General features: G+C 41.2%; 1 protein-coding gene across 2 annotated transcripts in view; it reads right to left on the minus strand.

Annotated features, from left to right (window-relative positions):
* CUL1 (cullin 1) overlaps positions 1–20,362 on the minus strand; it is a 123,829-nt gene that overhangs the window by 60,412 nt on the left and 43,055 nt on the right. For both annotated transcript variants that reach the window (XM_045006080.1, XM_045006081.1), the window contains exon 2: positions 9,411–9,697. In XM_045006080.1, coding sequence (XP_044862015.1) covers positions 9,411–9,550 — 140 coding nt within the window. In that variant the 5' untranslated portion in view covers positions 9,551–9,697. The remainder of the gene's footprint in view (positions 1–9,410; positions 9,698–20,362) is intronic.

Below are 20,362 nucleotides of genomic sequence, written 5' to 3' on the forward strand. Positions count from 1 at the left end.
AGGCTGTTTATTGAAGTTACTGTACAAGGGAAAATGTGCAGAGTGTGTGTGTGTGTGTGTGTTTCATTATCAGATGCAACTTTTTCCCCCACACATAAATGTATAGGTTTTTATTTCAACCTGAAGGGCTCCTTATATGCATATGCTGACACACATTCAGAGATGTTGTGAAACATCATATACTGCACACAAACAGCATGGATGGTGATGGGTAATGGATACTGCACTGATGTCCCCAGTGTGATCCCAAACTACTTGACAGGAAAGTGGAGGGCTGCCTTGCAATGGAGCTGAAGGAGAGGCAGACAAATGCCAGGTGTTAAAAACTGCCTTACTGAACCCCTTAATGTACTATCAATGTGAGGAGGGCACAGTCAATTCAGCTAATGTGCCAGATATGGGGAGAGGAGATACATTAAGTTTAAAAAGTGCTCCACCTACATTCTACTAGATTGTACTGAAAGTTTGACTTTTGTCAAGAGAAGCGGATCCATCATAGAACTGTCTTGTTAACTCCTTCACTAGTATCGTACTTCAGGTTGTTTGCAGACAGAAATCTGTATTGTGTAAACAGTTTAGTATCAATAGCCAAATAAAAAATAAGCCTCATTTCTGGAATGACTGGAGAATACAGACAACTGAAGCAGCAAGTGATCCTAAACTTGAAATATTAAGAGAAAAACAAACAAACCAACCAACGCACCAACACAGCACATCACAGAGCAGAAACAGAGGATGTATGCAGTAGAAATCATTGTCTACTTAGCCAACTGCTTTTCAAAACTTTTAAAGTTTGCATTACATAGTGGTCAGAAGTATCCCAGTGGAGGCTTCTGTGCAGCTGTCTTTGGTTAAGACAGAAATGCCTACGGCCTAAATAGCAAGAGCTAGCCTGAATTTGCCTACGGCCTAAATAGCAAGAGCTAGCCTGAATTTGTATCGCACCTGGCCATTTGCTTGGGCAGTCCTCCTACTGATATTGTAGGAAAAGCCAATCTGCCAAATAAATAAATAAATAAATAAAAATATACCTTACCATGATTTTATATTTTAATTTATAAAAAAGTTATTTTAAGTTTATAAACTGTAAATACACTGCATTTAACTGTTATTTTAGTTCACAATGGTAGGTGGATGTGTTTGTTTACAGCTGGTAAAGTAGGTAAAGCAATTACATTTAACAGAGGAATACTAGAGAAGTCTAATTCTGCCCACAGATACGCTAATATTTAGCTCTAACAGAGGTCAAAAAGTGACAAAAAAAATGATTTCAAGGAGTAAAGCAGAAAATGGTTGAACAAAAATTTTAATCCCAGTAAAACAATTTTACAAATAAGGAAAAGATTATGCAGGAAATAATGAGATGTAACAAAACAAGATCTTTAGTAAAGCTCCTAAATTTAAATATTAAAAAGGAATACCTGGGAAATCCTTGTTAAAAGTAATTAGTGAATTGTTAATCAGAACACTTTAGTGTAACAAACAGCTTTTGGAGTATCAGGCTTATTGGAACAATGCTTATGCAAATTTTAGATCATCCTAAATTTGGACAGCTCCCTTTAATGTATATTTCACATAGAAATTAATGTCATGGAATACTGACTAACCAAATGTTTTGTATGTTCTTCTGAGATAGATAACTTGTTTTTTCGTTTTTTAAAAACTAAATGACAGAGTTTTTTAAATGCCAGTATCAACAAAAATGGTACTTACCTGATTGAATATTTTACAGACTGTGCACTTCCCATCTCTCCCCAGAACAAATGAAAACGGTTAAAACATGTTCTACCCGCATGAGTAGAATTGTTATTTATTACAAATGCATAGCTTTTGAAGTGTTTAAACAGTATAGATTTTAAAGATATAAAGTAGCCAGATTTTGTTTTAAAATTTAGAACCATACAATATGATTGCTCTGACTGGTTTAAGAATAAATGGATTAGATAGTTCCTTGAGAACAATGATAATCAGATTATGTTTTACAAACGAAGATGGGAGAGTGCTGCAGGGAAATGGAAGATCGTGAGGCTATTCCACAAGATTTATGGCAGGGTATGCAGAAATTGAAGAATCACGATTTTGAAGAAAAGAAAACGTATGAATGTTTTTACCCAAAGTAAAATGCGCACTTACGGTGGAACTCCAAAAAGAAATGCAATATTTTAAAACTTTTGATATTTCTATTCATCAGACAATTTATTGACAGTCATTCATGCTTTCATCCTTTGTTTGGAGCAGACAGAATAGAGAGGTTAGCAAAATAATACTTATTACTACTACTGTATATGTTGTGCTAATTATGGCAGTGTATTAGCTCTCTATTATGGAAGTAAACTTGAAAATAGGACTTGGATGCTTTTGAAAGTTTTACCCATCTATTTTTTGTTTGGTCACTTTAGGCAGGGTGTGGATTAGTGGATATGTTTCCTTGGAGACAATAAATTAGCCAGTAAGAATATTTCCTCTTTGTTGGAGGAGACACTGCTGATCTGACATTGAAAGTGACTTACAGATAGATCAAGTCAGATAAACAGGGTGGAGAGAATGAACACAAAAAGAGGTTACTCACATTGTGCAGTAACAGCAGATCTTCAAGATAGGAGTGCTCCACTTCATATGTGCATGCATACCTCAAACTCTTGAAAGGAGATTTTCCCACTAGCAATACCTGTTTGGCACACACATGCACTCTATGCCTCCTCGTTCCAGACCAGAGTCATACAGGGATGCACAGATGAACTGCCCTCAGTTCCTTCTTCACCCGAACATCTACACAGAAAACAGTCCAAACCAGAGGGGAAGGAGGGTGGGTAGTGGAGCACACATAGGGACATACATCTCGAAGAACTGAAGTTACTGCACAAGGTAAGTAACCACTTCTTTTTCTTCAAGTAGTGTCCCTATGAGTGCTCTACTTCAGGTGACTTCTGAGCAGTTTTCGCAGAGGGAGGGAGCTTCGGAACTGAGTCCAAAACTGAAGATGACAGAGCAGCACTGGGTCTGATGGCATAGATTAAAGCATAGTGTTTCAAAAAAGCCCACACAGCAGCCCTACATATCTCAGACACCAGTATGTTTAAGCAATGCTGCAGTTTATGAAATTGTATTTGACCATAACAGCCTGATAGTTCACTAACAGCACCCTTGCAGTTAAGGATGAAAAGGACTTCTGTCCAAACAGATCCAGCCTCTTTTGTCCTTGTCATGAGAAACAGACCTGAGAAGTGTTGCCTGCCCTGTCATTTACAACATCCATTTCTAGGGAGTTAGGTGGAGGGTCGGAGAACAAGAAATCAGATTCCTTATTGGGGGGGGGGGGGGATCATCATACTTTTTATCTGCCTTTTTACACATTGGTGGAATAGGTATTTAGCGGGTGTCTGCCACACAGCCTTAGCTGGATCCAGGAGCACCTTGTTAATGGGTAATGCCACCCTGGAGGATTTTGCTGACTGTAGAATATCCAATGGCTTGCATTGTGAATCCCTGACCTTTCTGAGTGGAACCTGAGTGTCAGCTACCCTCTACATGAGATCTTGAAATTGCCAAAAACTGTCGGTCACAGAAGGTGGAGGAAGCATAACTGCATCATCTGGAGATGAGGACGAATGAGTGTTTTAGGGGTGGCCTGGCCTCCTGTTCCTCAAACATCTCCTGCTGTGATAGGGAAAGAATTGAACAACCCTAATGTCCTTTTGAGATGGTGGTGGTCTGGAGAATTGCTGTCAGTAAGCAGTCCAGGGATCCCAGTATGGCCACTGAGAGGGGGAGATGTGGCATATGGGAGTGAGGATGGCATGCAGGGTTGGTTCCACTTTTGATGATGGTTGCTATCTTCCCTATGACTGTCAAAGAATGGGTTCCTGACAGGATATGTTGGGGAATGTGGGACTGAAACAGAAAAGGCCAACTGGAAGGTCCCTTCATCCTCCTCCACATCATCCACTGAAGGAGCCCATACACAAAAAGGTGAAGAGTGCTGCAGTACTTCGGGAAGGTAGCAGTCTGGAGACCAAGCTTTCAGTACCAGAAGCCACTTGGTACCCATGAGGAGCAGGGATACTGACTCATCCATTAAAGACTGGTCCCTTGTGTAGCTAACCTTTTGCAGTACTGAGTAGGGAATCAGTCTTGATGCGGTAGCTGAGGATGCAGTAGCTGATACTGACAGTACCATTATGGTGGGCATAATATAGGCACTAATGGGATCTGGCGCTGTTACTTGCTTGGTACCTAAAGTGGCGAATGGGTAGGTACAGACGGTGGGACTGAGCCTCACAGTACTGGACCGGGGTGCTTATGCTTGCCCTCTTTGTCCCTAGCAGAGCATACCAAAGCCCTTTCAGAGCCATCTCTCCCTCAAGTTCGGGGGCTTTCCATCTCTGCCTGTACTGGAGAAATCCTGACTCAACAGTACTGAGCCGAGAGGTCGAGGCTTTGGAGACCACAGATTTTTCAGGGGAACTGAGCTTTTTCATAGCAGGCTCCTTCAGATGAGAATCCATACTCCTCTTTCAGGAAGCCTTCTCAGAAGCCTCCAGTGACCTCTCTTTCTTAGGGGAAGCCTGCACCAAGGTGGAAGGAGAGCCGGATCAGTCCAGAGACAAATGTAAGGGATGGGGGTGAGGTTCGTGACCTAAGTCAGATGCTGGTTAAAGTGAGCACATCATCAACAACAGTCTGAGCTTAGTCTCCCTATTCTTTTGTGCCCCCAATTTGAGGGCTAGGCAAAAATCGCACTTCTAGGAGACATGGGACTCCCCAATCAACAGACTCACTTAGATTGGCCCTCACTCACAAGCGTAGTTTCTCGGCAGGAGAGGCAGCCTTTGAAGCCTGGCAAGCCAGGCATACCCTGCCAGAAAGACAATGCTCCCCAACAAGAAAGAGAGAGAAGGGAGAAAACCCCACCCCAAAACCCTATCGTCTCAGTACTACTAGCAACTAACTAATCTTAACAACCCACCATAACAAGAATACAAACTAGCCAAAGCATGCTCAAGGTGGGCACCTAGAGGTGTCTCAGGCCGAAACAGTAGAGAAGGAACTAGGGCAGTTTGCCCATGCATCCCTATATAGGCTCTGTGTCCGACACAAAGAGGCACAGGACACTGTTAGTAAAAAATTTAAAAAAAAAAATCTGTGATCAAGGGCTCAAAGGGGCACATGCAGTGGAGCACCCTCAGGGACACTACTCAAAGAGGAATTTTATTTTCCCCCTAATCAGCTGAACACGTTATAAACACAATATAAATCTTTTGTCTTTTTAAGTATATGAATACTAAATCACACTGTTGCTGTCTACATGTCTTCTGCCTAGAAGCTGACACCCTGATCACTCAGGATGATACTGTTACTCTAGAAAGTTAAGTGTACTATTTATGCATATGGCAGCAAACGCTCTTCACTACATAGCAGAATTGTATCGCCAAAACCTATCATTTTGAAATTGCCATCTGAATTTAGACAAATGGTAAAGGCAGATATTCTAAAAAAACTTTAGTGCTTTTTGAAAGAAAAAAAAAGGAAAAAAAAAGAAAAAAAAAAGAAAAATCTCTGCAGATCCAGCTTGTGCCATTGCTTATATCATGGTTGGGTAGCTGGATAAAAAGGGAGCACACATTCAATTTTCCTGATTAATGGAAAAATGAGGCTGCTTCAGGTGTGAATTCTGATGTTCCTTAGACTACTTTGTTCTAATGAATTATGCTGAATTACTCTTCATTTTTGCTGGCAGTGCTGTTTTAGCCACATAGCTCCTAGGACAGGGGTCGGCAACCTTTCAGAAGTGGTGTGCCAAGTCTTCATTTATTCATTTTAATTTAAGGTTTCGCGAGCCGGTAATACATTTTAACGTTTTTTAGATGGTCTCTCTCTATAAGTCTATATAACTAAACTACTGTTGTATGTAAAGTAAACAAGGTTTTCAAAATGTTTAAGAAGCTCCATTTAAAATTAAATTAAAATGCTGATCTTACGCCGCCGGCCTGCTCAGCCCGCTGTCGGCCTGGGGTTCCGTTCACCTAGGCCAGCAGCGGCCTGAGCGGGGCCTGTGGCCGGGACCTCGGCTGGCAAGGGGCCAGCAGCCAGAACCCCAAGCTGGCAGCGGGCTGAGCGGGGCCGGTGGCCGGGACCCCAGACCCCACTCAGCCCACTGCCGGTCTGGGATCCCGGCCCTGTTCACATAGAGTGGGTACCTACCTTCTCCCTGGTTCTGGCCCATTCTCTTCCTCTCTCTCTGCACTGAGCTGAGTGTGGGGGTGCACTGAGCACAGGGCTGGGGGGTGAAGGAGCAGGCTGGGAGTTGGGGTGCAGGGTTTGGCCAGAAGCTAGAATGAGGGAGGGGGCTCAGGGTTGGGGCAGGAGGTTTGGGTGCGGAGCGCCTACCTGGGGAGCTCCCATTTGGTGTGAGGGATGCAGGTGGGAATGTGGGGGAGGTGCAGGAGCTCCCGTTTGGTCCTCAGGGTGGGGGGTGTGGCTGTCGGGAGGGGTGCAAGAGTCAGGGCAGGGTGTGCAGGAGTCAGGGCAGAGGGCTGGGAGCATGTGAGGGGGGTGCAGGAGTCAGGGCATGGGGTGTGGGGGGCCAGTATGTGTGGGGAGTGCAGGAGTCAGGGCAGAGGGGGGTGCAGTGGGCTGGGGTGTGAGGGGGGTGCAGGGGTCAGGGCAGAGGGCTGGGAGGTGGGCTGGGATTAAGGGTGTGCTCCCAGCCCCCTGCCCTGAGCGGCTCGCAGCAGGGGGCTGGAGGGATATGCCCTGATTCCACCCCCCGCCCCCTCTCAAGGCCCCGCTCCTGCCTCTTCTCCGCCTCCTTCCCAGTCTGAGCATTGAGGGCACTGGGGCTCCTCTTCTCCCCCGACCTCGCAAGGGCCATCGGCAGCAGGGAAGGAGAGGAGGTGGGGCACGACACAGCACACTAGGGGAAGAGGCGGGGGAGGGGGAAGCTTGGCTGCCGGTGGAGCCTGCCCTACAGCAGCAGCCGGCAGGACCAAGCTTGCTTCTGCCCCCTGCCCTCGCCAGAGAGAACGGTAGGCTGGGGGCGGAGAAGAGCGGGCTGAGCTGGCCGGATTTTTAATTTGAACCATACAGCTTTCCAACAATGCTTATTTGCTCAATGAAATTTAAAACTGTGGGACAGCTTGAAGCTGTTCTCAAAACATTTTATACCAAACCAGTGCTACTGTAGTAATAAACAACTTTATCTCTGTATTCTACAGTGTGATATTGCCTTAAAATGGCAAAAGGTAAGGTAATACAAAAGAGGTTAAAAAGTGAATTGCACTAAGATCTGAATTTAGAGGATCTTCAGAGGGTATCTGAGGTATAACTCAGATCTTGCATTTACGAGAATCTCAGATATCTTATGTGATCGTTTCATTAACCTGTAGTAACACTAACACATAGTGGGCGCCTAGCATTTCCAGACATCTAGATATAGAATAGAGAAAAGAGTATCCTCAAACTGTATTTTTAAATATATCTGATCTAGTATGACTTACTTTGTACTACTTGTACTCCATTTCCTTTGGAAAAATAATAAACCTAAGAGTAAAAACACAGATAAGCCTTTCCAGAATATTGGTTCTCTGTCTTCCATTCAAGTAATAGATTTATGAAAAAAGGACCTCAAGTCTATATATTTCAAGAGATTTTTAGACTCTAGAAACTGAATACAGTTGAATCTCAGTGTTCTCATAAGTTTTACTGCACATCACTTTCATAATATTTCTAGCACTCATTTAAATGTTGTCGATTTTTCTCATTCAACCAACACACAGCCTGCTCCATCTAGATCTGGGGCTAAAAAAAGTTAACCTATTTGTTCTGCTCTCGAAATTCTAAGACCAGATCCTGATGCATTAGGTCCATAATTCAACACATTTCCAACTATTACTGAAAGAGCACTCTGTAAAAATCCAATGAAGAATACATTGGTCATTTCCTCTGATTTGGAATCTGAAGTCACAATTCAGAAGATTATTATGAGCGCACTCTATGAGGGTATATCTGAAGAACATTTGATAGATTACATATATGACCCTACCCTCTTATGAAATCTAGAGAACTGCTTACATTACACAGCCTTCAGTCCATCCATCCTACACAAACTTTCTTCAAGTTTTGAAATTAAGTTCCCATTTATTCACAACACTGAATCCAACAAATAGGACAGCAATTTGACAGATGCACAATTTCTGAAACTCCAATACAGTTTCAAGAATATTTTAAAAAGCTGAATTGGGAGCTATCATGCCCGTCTGCTTACCAACCATTTAAAACGGTCATTTTAATTTATCAAGGAGAGTAATGGAATTAGACTAAAAATTAGGAGAGAACACATTCACTTCCAAATGACATTTTTCTTTATTCTATCTCTAAACTTCATGACAGTGTTTTCTTGTTATGAAGCACCTGCCCTACCGCAGAAATACAAGGTTCTTATGAGGGTAAAAAGAGGGAACTGGTGGTTGCCAAGCAGAAAGGGCATTTTCCAGACCTTTGTGAAAATCATCTGTGTGTCTCAAGAGTTCATAAGACTCACTTCTTCCCTTAAAAGGCCTGAAGATTTCAAAGTAGATACATACTTCCTGATGCTTTTTGCCTTTCTCCACCATAAACAGATCTGACAGAAGAGTCTCTGAGCAGGAACATTTTCCTTGAATATAACTTTCAAGTATTAGGAAACATGAACATGAAAACAAAAAACACCACACTGTTTTAGAATCCTTCTAAACATTAAAGCAATCACTAGACTGGGAGCTGCCCAAAAAATTTCAAAATTCTAGAGAGAAATTCACAGAGCTATTCCTTACTCCAGACTGAAAGCTTTGAAACTGACTCCAGTATTCTGCAGAGAAAGATGCTAACCCTATAGTTGGAAAAGCCCTACTGCAAGAGAAAATTCTTCCACTACTTTGAAGTAGATAACTGAACATTACAAAAAAGCCTTGCAGTAAAATGTCAAAGTGAAAAGGGTGGAAGGAAAAAATGTTTCCACTGTACTGATCATTAATGAGGAATGGTAATATTTAGTGCACCATGTAAATATTAAATTATCTATTAAAAATCACCTTTAAGTGTCTGCTGTCTTGTAAAACTAATATTTTTTAAATGTCAAGTGGAATGCTAAGTACAATTATTAAAAAAAATATTTCCAAGACAAGCGTTTATCAAGCTAAACACATTCAGTCATAATTTTTATTATACCAGTGACTGGTCTACTTGTTTTTGTCACAACGAAATAGGAAAGGCTAACCGTTTTCAAAAATGAAGTTTAAAAACAAAAAGTATAAAACATCATCAAAAGTTTTTAAAAAAAAAACCTTACTTTAAGTTATAAGGTGATTTTAGTTCTTAATTGACAGTAAAATATTTACCAACTTTTATTTATTTATTTTTAAGTATAAGGATACGTGTAGAGTTCCATATATCTGGATTTTGCCATACTTTGTCTGGTATAAACCTGTTGAATTCCAGCTCTAAGGTCATCCCATATCTGGTCAAGACCAATCTGTTTAAGTCCATGTGGGTTCTGACTCCTATTCGACGACATCTTGTATTTCCTGTAAAGTCTTCCAGAGTAGAAGTCTAAGATCTGGCTATACCTCCATCAGATTCACAAGTAAAGTAACATTCCAAATTCAGTGACTAAAAAAGATGTTCTTTACATATGAAGAATGATATCCTCTTGCAAGATAACCTACCAAAAAAAAGTAATTAGTTAATAACATTCAGTGACATCAGATTTAATTTCATCAGCTGCTAGAACAAAAGATATGCCATCAAGTCATCCAAAAGTGAACATTACATATTTAGAGTACTGTCTGCTAATATCACCAACTCTTTAACAACAGAACATGCTAATCAGGAGATTATTATTTTCAAACATTCCTAAGCTTGCATGGTGCTTTATAAACAAATACAACAAACAAACAACAGCTCTTGCAGCCTAAATTCACAAAAAAGAAGGCAGTGACAAAGAGAGGTGAGGTCAAAGTATAATGAAAAATTTCTGAGTGATGTGCATGTTTTAGGAACTTTGTATATTTTTGCAGCTTTTTATAACCTGCCATGCATTTGATAGCTATTTTGGGTATCATATTTGAAACCCAAACCAAGAATGACTACAATTTATGTACAACAAATCCTCAATTTTAAATATATAAGTAGAAGAGCAATGATTTTACTGTGTGCCTTCTGTATCACTTCAGCTTTATTCATTAAAATAAGAATTTGGAAGACAACCATACTGTTAAACTGCCAAAATATTGAATATTTTAGGAGTCATCAGTATACATGGTTGCTGCAGATGGATATTAAAGATCTTTGTAACATTCATTATTAGTTCTCTGTAATGAATGCAAGGTACATACCAAACCATGAAAGGTCCACAAGCCCATTTTATTTTTTCAGACAGTAACAGAAATAACATTTCTGGAGGTTAACCTATGAGAAATGATCACTGGCCTCTGGTTAGTAATTTCTCCCAGCCATTCATTACACCCAGGATAGACACAGTATAGAAGGCTTTATTTCTTACATATGATGTAGGACAATTGGATATGAATTTTTAATTCTGAATTTAAGTGATCCAGAATGAAGGTCTTAAAAATAAACGGCTGCTGAACATATTATTTGCATATGATCCAGAATAATACTGTATAGTAATATAGTTAATACCTGAAATTAGAAGGACATTTAAAAAAACACCTATACAAAGAAATATCCATATAGGACATATTTTCTGAAAGTAGCATATACAATTCCCTAGAAATTATCCACTCCTCCACAGAGCTTCTTAGCTGCGTGGCAACTGACAATAGACTACTATGCTGAAGTGAACAAGTAAAATAAATAAAGCTAGCTTGTTTTACTTTCTGACATCCAGGTACCAAAATGAAACAGTTGGTGTAAGGAGGTTAACAGATGTTGGGCCTGGTCTACACTAAGAAGGGGGGTCGAACTAGAGTACGCAAATTCAGCTACGTGAATAGCATAGCTGAATTCGAAGTACCCTAGTTCGAACTACTCACCCGTCCAGACGCCGCGGGATCGAAGTCCGCAGCTCCAAGGTCGACTCCGCCACCGCCGTTTGCAGTGGTGGAGTTCCGGAGTCGACCGGAGCGCGCAGGGAGTTCGAACTATCGCATCTAGATTAGACGCGATAGTTCGAACTCCGAGAAGTCAAACTCTCCACGTCGACCCGGCAGGTAAGTGTAAACTAGCCCTTGATGACAAGAATAAAAAAACAAATCTAAATTGGAGGATATGAACAAGTCCACACCAATTACTTATACTTAGCTTCTTTCTTAGATAAAGTGATGATGATGATGATAAAAACTCCAAAGAGAAAAAAAAACACAGTTGTACATGCACGACTTTTCTGAATATCTACACTTAGATTTCAAGCCCTTGGAATCAGTCATGGCAAGGAAAAACCACTATGTAGTATAGCAGAAAGAGTAATATCTATAATACTTCTGAACTTATTTTCACAGTGCTGTACACTGTATCAGCCCCATTTTGCAAATAAGGAAACTGAGGCATGGGATTTATAGTGACTTGCCCAAAGCAATAATTCAGCAAGGCAATGACAGAGCTGGAATTAGAGATCTGACATTCTTGGATTCCAGTCCCGTGTTTAGTCCACCAGAACACGCTGCCTTTCCAAGAAAAAACACACTGCCAGTTCAAAACCAAAGGCTCAATTTTCTAAAGTTAAAAGTCTATAGGACTTCTCACACTGGTAAGCACTGTTATCAGCAATGTGTAGAAGATCAGTCTTGAACTGTCAGTCAGTGTCCTTTCTTGAAAAGACTAGATGCTCTGCTGGACCGAGTTTGAGACTAGGAACAAGGAACTATAATCCTAGCTCAGCCACTAACTTGCTGCGTGGCTTTGGCACACAGAATCTAGATTCCAGCCATACCTTCCTCCAGCACTGACTACACCTCCTAGTCATGTTAATGAACTGGTAAAGCAATTCCCAATGCATCCCTTGGTACATGTCAAGGATGCAATGAAACCATCTCATTCTGCGTGGCATATATCCAGAACAGTTTTTCAGAATACAACGTATATTGTCTGCTGCACTACCCAAAACTTAACACACTCAACTGCAGAAGAGTCCTATGAGATAAAGTTCCATAATGTTCTGCCAAAGTAAACTCATAACCTTGATTAACATGAGCAAGAGACAAAAAACAAAAAGGAAAAAAAAAGGTTGATCAGACACTATCTGGAATTATGATCCTGATGGCTCAAAATGGGTAACCGAAGATAATGAATTTGCACTTTAGGAGCATGATCCTCCATTAATGACATCAATACACGTTTTGACTTTAGCATTTATGGCATAGCCTCAGGCCAACACAGCACTTTTCATTAGAAGCATTATCTATTCATTTCCATGGACCTCTATCACAACAACTTCAGCTTGGCTCAATACATACCCCCTGCCAAGAATCTGTTTCAAATAGTGGAACAAACAAAATAAACATTTAGTGAAGTTTCTCAGTCAGTTTCTTGCCACGACTTTACATGAAGCAAGGGAGCAATGGTGGCAACCTTCATGTGGTCTTCCCTGGTGAGTACATTTTAATTTATGTGTATGAACTAATGCCACCACTTTGTAAACTGATAATTATTCATTGACTTCTCAGTAAAAATAGCAACTTTTTCAAGAGCTACACTTTTGGGCTAGTTCATTTGTCTATGCAAACGCACTGAATGTTCAGGGCCTATCTTGTTCAAAGGTTGATGTCATCGCAAGGCTACTGATGGACAACATAATCAACGTCCTGGTGCTGCAAGAAACACATTGCAGAAGGCAGCTCGGTACATCTCAAAATACCAGGATACATCCTTCTCTTCCACCAAAACCATCCAGAACATGGAATGGCCACCTGTATCAGGCCAAAATTAAAAATCATAGCCAATGCACAACCAACAACAGATGACAGTTTCACAATTGGTATCCAAGTCAGTGAGCTGACAATATATAACACGTGTAAGCTACCCAATCAGCAGTGACCTTTACCAACCCTATCAAAATCACAACACCCACCTGCACAGTTTGGCAATTTTAACTGCCACCATCCAACATGGGGCTATTCAATGAATGACAGCGTAGGCAAATGGCTCACTGAGTGTGCACTGGCTCAGTACCTCTTGATGCAAAACAAAAAAAAGTGTACCTTCTGCTCAGCCCGATGGAAGAAAGAACACAGACCTGATTTATGGACTCTAGCGGATCACAACTCATTGCATTTTGAACTGTCCTGGACCCCTTCCCACACAGTCAGCACAAGCCAGTGGCGGTATAATTGGCCTCGAACTCATTACCAGTGTACCGGTTCCATGCTGGTACCTGAGATGGGTGGACTGCCTGGATTTCTCCACCACCATAAAAAAAAAAAAAAAAAATCAAACCATTAGTAGCATACCTCCAAAGCCTTAAAACTTCAGCCTCTTCACAAAGCTTATTATTAAAGCCACAAAGAAGACTATCTTCCATGGTTACAGGAACTTCTTTATGCCATGCTGGAGCCCAGACAGCAAAACTCTCCTAAGGGAGTATTAAGCTTCTGGTGACCCAAACATAGCCACTGTTCTCTTGGAATCACTGGATTCTACACAACAATGATGGACAGAGATGATGGAGGCCACAGACTTCGCAAACTCAAGTCACATAGCATGGGTCATTCTGTGGAGGTGGAACAGCACCATCAAACCCACATACTTTTCAAGTCTCTGCTAACAGCACTGCCAGCCTCCTACTAAGAAATTCTAAGATGTCTGTAAGCCAACTGAGAGGAGAAATAGCTCTTAAGGAATCCTGTGCACAAAGCGCCCCTTCTACAAGTCTGTGTCAATCCTTTACAAGAGCCAAGATTGATGTTGCCATTTCTACCACCAAAGCAGGAAAAGCAGCTGGCACTGATGACATTCTTCCAGACTTCCTTGAATACCTCAGGCCAAAAAGGGCACAACTAGAGGGCAGCACTATCCACAGAACTCATCAACACCAACCAATTCCCAACATCTTAGAGATGATCAAAGGTCATCGCCCTTTTCAAACCAGAAAAAATGCCAAACGATCCACAAGCTACCACCTTATTTCCCTCCTCTATACAACATACAAAGTACTGGAGCAGGTAAGCCTGGTGAGGCTGACCATCATCATGGAGACCACAACCCCTATGCCCCTGAACAGGTTTTAGGGCAGGGCGAATGCTGTGACCAATTGCTTGTACTGACTGCATATCGAGGCCAGCTTTCAATGGAAGCTTGAAAAGGACGCAGCTTTTATCGACTGGTCATCAGCCTATAACACTGTCTGGCACAAGGGCCTACTGCTGAAACTATCCAATCTGCTTGTGTGTGACCAGACTCACTTGGTCAATGCTTTTGGAAAGAACATTATGTGCCATCGTGGAAGTCAGGCTAGCAAAAAGCAGAGTCTGCACAATGGCCTCTCAAATAGGGATCAGCACTATCACCATCAATTTTTAAAAACACACACAATGTGCCCAAAATGAAATGTTGCAAGTTAATTTATGCTGAGGACCTGGAACTAATGACATAGGCCACAGTACTCAAAGAAGCAGAAGACGCCTTTAATACTGATCTGAAGAGGATGGAAAATTCGGTACTGGCAGCTCAAACCCAATCCACCAAAACTGATGTCATCAGCTTTCCATCTCAGCAATTCTGAAGCTAAGAGGATGCTTAACATAAACTTCTGCAGCAAGAAAATTGCCCACGATCCTAACTCCCACTACCTACGGGTCACTCTCCATCACAGTCTTACCTGTCAACATCTGAAGCAGGTGAGCCATAAAACGAAGAGTTGCATCAATATCACCCAAAAGCTAGTCAGGGGTTGTGATGACTGAATATTATGAACAGCAACGTTGTCTTTAGTAGAAGCTCACTCAGAAACTTGTCGATATCCAAGTAATTGCGGCTCTAGGACTTGTAACTTGCATTCTGATGTCCAATCCTCACAAACATCCTTCCTCCAACCATCCAGCGAGAGACGGGAACATTGTGAGAGTACAAGAAAGCTCTCACTAACCAAAATCTCCCATTGAATGACAACCTCATTCATTCACCTTGCATTCTCCTTAAGTCTTGCCAACCATTCTCGGCGGCTAGAGAAGCTCTTCTATCACCCACTTCAACCCAGAAGATACCTGGTGGATGCAATGGGCAGGCTCTGAAGTAAACAGCAAGCACCTCACAGATTATACCAAAGTAGAATTGCCTGGTTTCTTGCTCCACTGGAGACTGTGGACAACCATAAACTGTATCACAATGTTATATGGAAAACGATCACACTTGATGCACAAATGGAGAATTAAGGCTTCTCCACAGTGCAAATATATAGACTCCAAACCACTGAACAAACTGTGAACAAGTGCCCCAACCCCACACTGAGCCAACGGGAACAGACCAATCACTGTGGGCCCAGGAGGCCATGCCCCCTTACCCCTGCTGTGCATGCTCCTGGTGGAAAGGACAGATAAAAGGAGACAGCCCCAGCTCAGTCTGGGCTGGTTGAGGAGGAAGGACACAAGTCGCAAGCTCCAGCAGAGAAACCAGAGACTCCCCAAGCGGTGGGAACCATAGACTCAGAATAAGTTGCGAGAAACCAAATGACCAGAGAGATTGACAGGGATGCTGAGCCACTGCCAGCTGGGGAGATGACGAGATGCAGCTTGTGGTAGGAAGTAACCCAGGGAATGTAGTAGAAGTCGATGCTTAATCCCATAATGGGGAATTTCCCAGTTTCATAGTGCTCTGGGTCAGAACCTAGTGGAGCAGAGTGGGCCCTGGTTCCCCTACCCTCCCTTGCCACTAGGAGGGTGGCTACTGTATATTTGCTCTGCCCCGCCCAGAGAGTCAGAACCCCCAGTGGCTGTTTGCCTGCCCCAGCCAGGAGGCTCAGGGGACATAGACTGTTTTGTTTGCTCTTCCTCGCCAGGGGTCCTGCAACCACACTGAGGACCATCCCTCAAGGAGTCCAGACGACTGTGTGACAGAGTGTACCAACCCCGCACTGGGCCAACGGGGGTGGCCCCCCTCAACAAACAGGGCCCCCCGTCACACCCCATCTTTTAATTTTCAAGAGGTATAGCAAAGGTGCACTCTGCATCTCCTAAACTCCTCAAATGGAACTCCAAGTTTTCTATTAACTTGAACGAAAAAGAACATGAAGCAAGAGAGGAAGCACAGTGCTTAATATGTACCAGCATTTATTCACCAAGGAGCCAGTGAAAATCCCCAAACACAAAACTATAATCTCAGCACACATGGTGCAGCAGTATCAATAACACAAAACCAATTAAACAAAGTTAAGAATTATTCTGCTATCGCTATGCTGACATAACTCACCCAGATGGACAACTGTGAAATCAAAGGGTATGTCTATACCGCAATAAAAGACCTGGTCTGGGTCAAATGACTCTGGCTTACAGGGCTTGAATTGAGGGGCTAAAAATTGTGTAGGTGCTGGTGCTCAGGCTGGAGCCTGGGCTCTGAGACCCCACAAGGGGGAAGGGTGTGACAGCCTGGGCTCCAGCCCAAGTCCAAAAGTCTACACCCCAATATTTAGCTCCGCGAGCCTGGGCTCTGAGAATTGGTGCCACGGGTTTTTTATTGCAGTGTAGATGTATCCGAAGTAACTTTACTCCAGAATAATTACTCCACTTCCAAAGGCTGCAAAGATCCCTTTGCTACTCCTAAGCAGTGATGAGACATACCAAATTTCTTGGTGACTGTCATCTCCCTTTATTTCCCATTAGCTAGTATTATACTGTACATTAATAACTTTATGCAGCAGCACAACAATTTCCTGCATCACATTTTTCCAATGCCACCTTATTTTTTCCCCCGCATCCAAAGAGTGGCAAACTGAGACCTAGTAAAATTCTTGTCATTAACGCTGGTGCCAATACCAAGGAGAAATCTACTGCCTGAATCTTAAAGTAATAGTAGAACTACTCTATATAATAACATTCCTGCTAAAACTCTGGAAACTCCATATCTGAAGGGGAAAGGGCAGAAAAGTAGAGAAGATTCCCTTCCTTTATACTAAAATAATATTAAAACTATGTCTTGCACGATAACACAGAAACGGTTGCAAAAGACTATATTATTTTAAATCCAGTCAATAAAAATTTGCTTTCAACTAAAAGCCAGTAGAGAATGCTACATCTCTTTTAGAAATTCAGGTTGCGAAGAAATGGATGTGCATATTTATGAAGCTTATAAAAACACCAATATTTATCCACCAATATCAATCAACTATAAAATGCGCTACTGTAATTCAAAACAATGGTGCTTTATAAAACATTTCCATGAGTTATTTCTTTATTAAAAATATATTTTACAGGCATGGTGCCAACGTACATACACCCATTCATTTCCAAAATCAATTTCTAAAGTTGAGTAAACTACAATTCTATTATTTTAAATGCTCAACTCTTATGTACTAACAAGCAGGTGTTTTCTGACCACAACAATCACTTGTAGTTCTTGGGTAAAAATTTCAAACATGCTTAATTGACTTAGGACTCTAAGTCACTTTCAAAAAAGTAATGTAATCAGGCACTTTTGAAAAGTTTAACCCTTGCCTAATTTCAACCCATAGAAAGAGAATACTCTTCTATCACTCCTAGAACAAGGTGCAGCAAAGTATCAGATTTCACTGTGCCAAAAAGCAGTAAAATATTATGAAAAAATCAAATTTCACTACATATTACACCGTACATTCAAAAATCTCATATGCTTTGAATACTAGTAATGAAGTTTAAATCTTGGCAGCGTCATTACATATTATTTTACAGATTAAGATCAGAACTCCATTTTTCATATTTTGCCAACATATCACAAAATACTGAACTTATTTAATTTTTCTAAAAATGAATATGATTCTCAGTATCACAAATACAGTACACGTTTGTAAGGGTATGCAAGCAGTTGTCAGTCCTTGGCAGAATCTGATTCACTCACCCTACTCACTGGACAGCTGCTGCAATCATATCAGGCCTTTGGTGGTCATCGCAAAAAGCGAAGCCGAAGCCAAACCAAAAAAGGAATAAGGCTTAATACAGCCAGAGTCCAAAAATGCAAAATGAGATTCTTGCAGTTCAATTCCAATAGTTAGACAAGAGGCACCTTTTTCTAATAAGTCCCTCCCACCCTAAAAACAGTCTTTAACACCTCAGTAAAACCCTGCTCCCTCAGACCAGAGATTTAGCTATAATCCCTAGTGAGTGAAGGCACCTGTTAAATTTAAAATTACCTGCCCTGATGAGCAACATATCACCACTAAACAAAGGCAACTGTCTAAACACCCTATTACAGAAATCAGTAAGTGTACCACATAAATACAAGCGCATATGCTCACAAGAGCAACGGGCACACTAGACATATATACTGCAGACATACTGTATAATGCTATCAGGATAGGTGCATGCCCCAACAGAAGTATTATGATTTGGTCTATGACACTAGCCTACTGTAATCTGGACCAGCCTTTAAGAGGCCTGAACCACATAGCAGATTTTAGAAACAACTCAGGCTGCTACATGTTCTAGCTCAGGGGTCTCAAGCTCAAGTGACCACGAGGGCCACATGAGGACTAGTAGCTCCAACTAGTTTTAAAATAAGTCCAGCTGAACTGACCTTAAAATATTAAAATTTTCACGGAAAGCTCCCTTACCATAGATTCCTTAGATTTTAGCTTTGTACTATACTTATCTGGGCATATAAAAGAAAACCTTTTCTTGGCATCTGTTGCATATAAAGCAGACTTTGTCTTCTCAGTAATAGACTTAGTATGAAGCAGACAGTTTGAAGCGTATAAAACCAGTTCACTATCCTTCACCTCCGCTCACCAAAGATGGGCAGCATGATTCCCCTCAGATTTCAGTATGTGCAACATAAATGTACATGTGCACGCCATAAAACTTTCTTACGAAGCTATATAAATGCCATTAAGGGTGCAACAGTAGACCTTTGGCAATATATGCATGAATGTTCAGTAAAGAGTTCAGAAATAATACTATGCCCCTGCTGCACATACCCTTCCGTAAAATAGCGTTAGATAACACCTTTGCAAGTTTGTTCAATTGTAATCATTAACATGAAAGAAATGTGATGTAAGATTATCATCTAAAAACAATCCAAGTATAATTTATCAAATGAAAGTTTTCCATATAAAGAAGTTCTGCACAGATTTTTTTTTCCCCTCAGCATAAGAATATTACGGGCCAGATATTGAAAGCCTGGCCTCTACAATTTTTGTATCACAAATTTGATGGCATAAAATTCTGGGCACTATTTTCCTCTGTGATGGAGTATATCAGGGCTTCTCTCCCCTAGCTGCTGGCGGTGGCGACACCCTACAGCTCCCTGCTCAGGGAAAACCCACTCAGATTGGGCCACCAACAAGAGAGCTCCTCCACACACCTACAGGGGTGAGGAGGATTTATAGATTCCAATGCCAGAAAGCATCATTGTGATCTAATCTGACCTCCTATACAATAAAGGCCACAGAACTTCTCCAAAATAATTCCTAGAACATATCTTTAAACAACAACAACAAAAATCCAATCTCAATTTTAAAATTGTCAGTGTTGAAGAAACATGGCCCTTGATAAATTGTTCCAATGGGTAATTACTCTCACCACTAGGTATTCACATTTTATTTCCAGCCTGAATTTGTACAGCTTCAACTTCCAGCCATTGGATCATTTTACACCTTTCCCTGATAGATTGAAGAGACCATTATTAAATATTTGTTCCCCACATATAGACTGTAATCAAGTCACCCCTTAGCCTTCTCTTTGTTAGACTCAAAGAACTCAAACAATTTAGCTTATCACTACAAGACATGTTTTCTAATAATTTAATCATTCTTGTAGTTCTTCTGTGAACCCTCTCCAATTTATCAACATCCTTCTTGAATTCTGGGAACCAGAACTGGACAAAGTATTCCAGCAGCAGTCATACCAATGCCAAATAACGGTAAAATAACTCAGTGGTTCTCAACCAGGGGTAAATGTACCCCTAAGGATATGCAGAGGTCTTCCAAGGGGTGCATTTAGATATTTGCCCAGTTTTACAACACTAGCACTAGCAAAGTCAGTACAAACTAAAATTTCATACAGACAATAACTTGTTTATACTGCTCTATATACTACCCACTGAAACGGAAGTACAATATTTATATTCCAATTGATTTATTTTATAATATGTTGTAAAAATGAGAAAGTAAGCAATTTTTCAGTAATATGTGCTGTGACACTTTTGTATTTTTATGTTTGATTATGTAAACAACTAGTTTTTAAGTGAG

This window comes from Mauremys mutica, chromosome 2 (genome assembly GCF_020497125.1).
Source record: "Mauremys mutica isolate MM-2020 ecotype Southern chromosome 2, ASM2049712v1, whole genome shotgun sequence".
Lineage (NCBI taxonomy): Eukaryota > Metazoa > Chordata > Testudines > Geoemydidae > Mauremys > Mauremys mutica.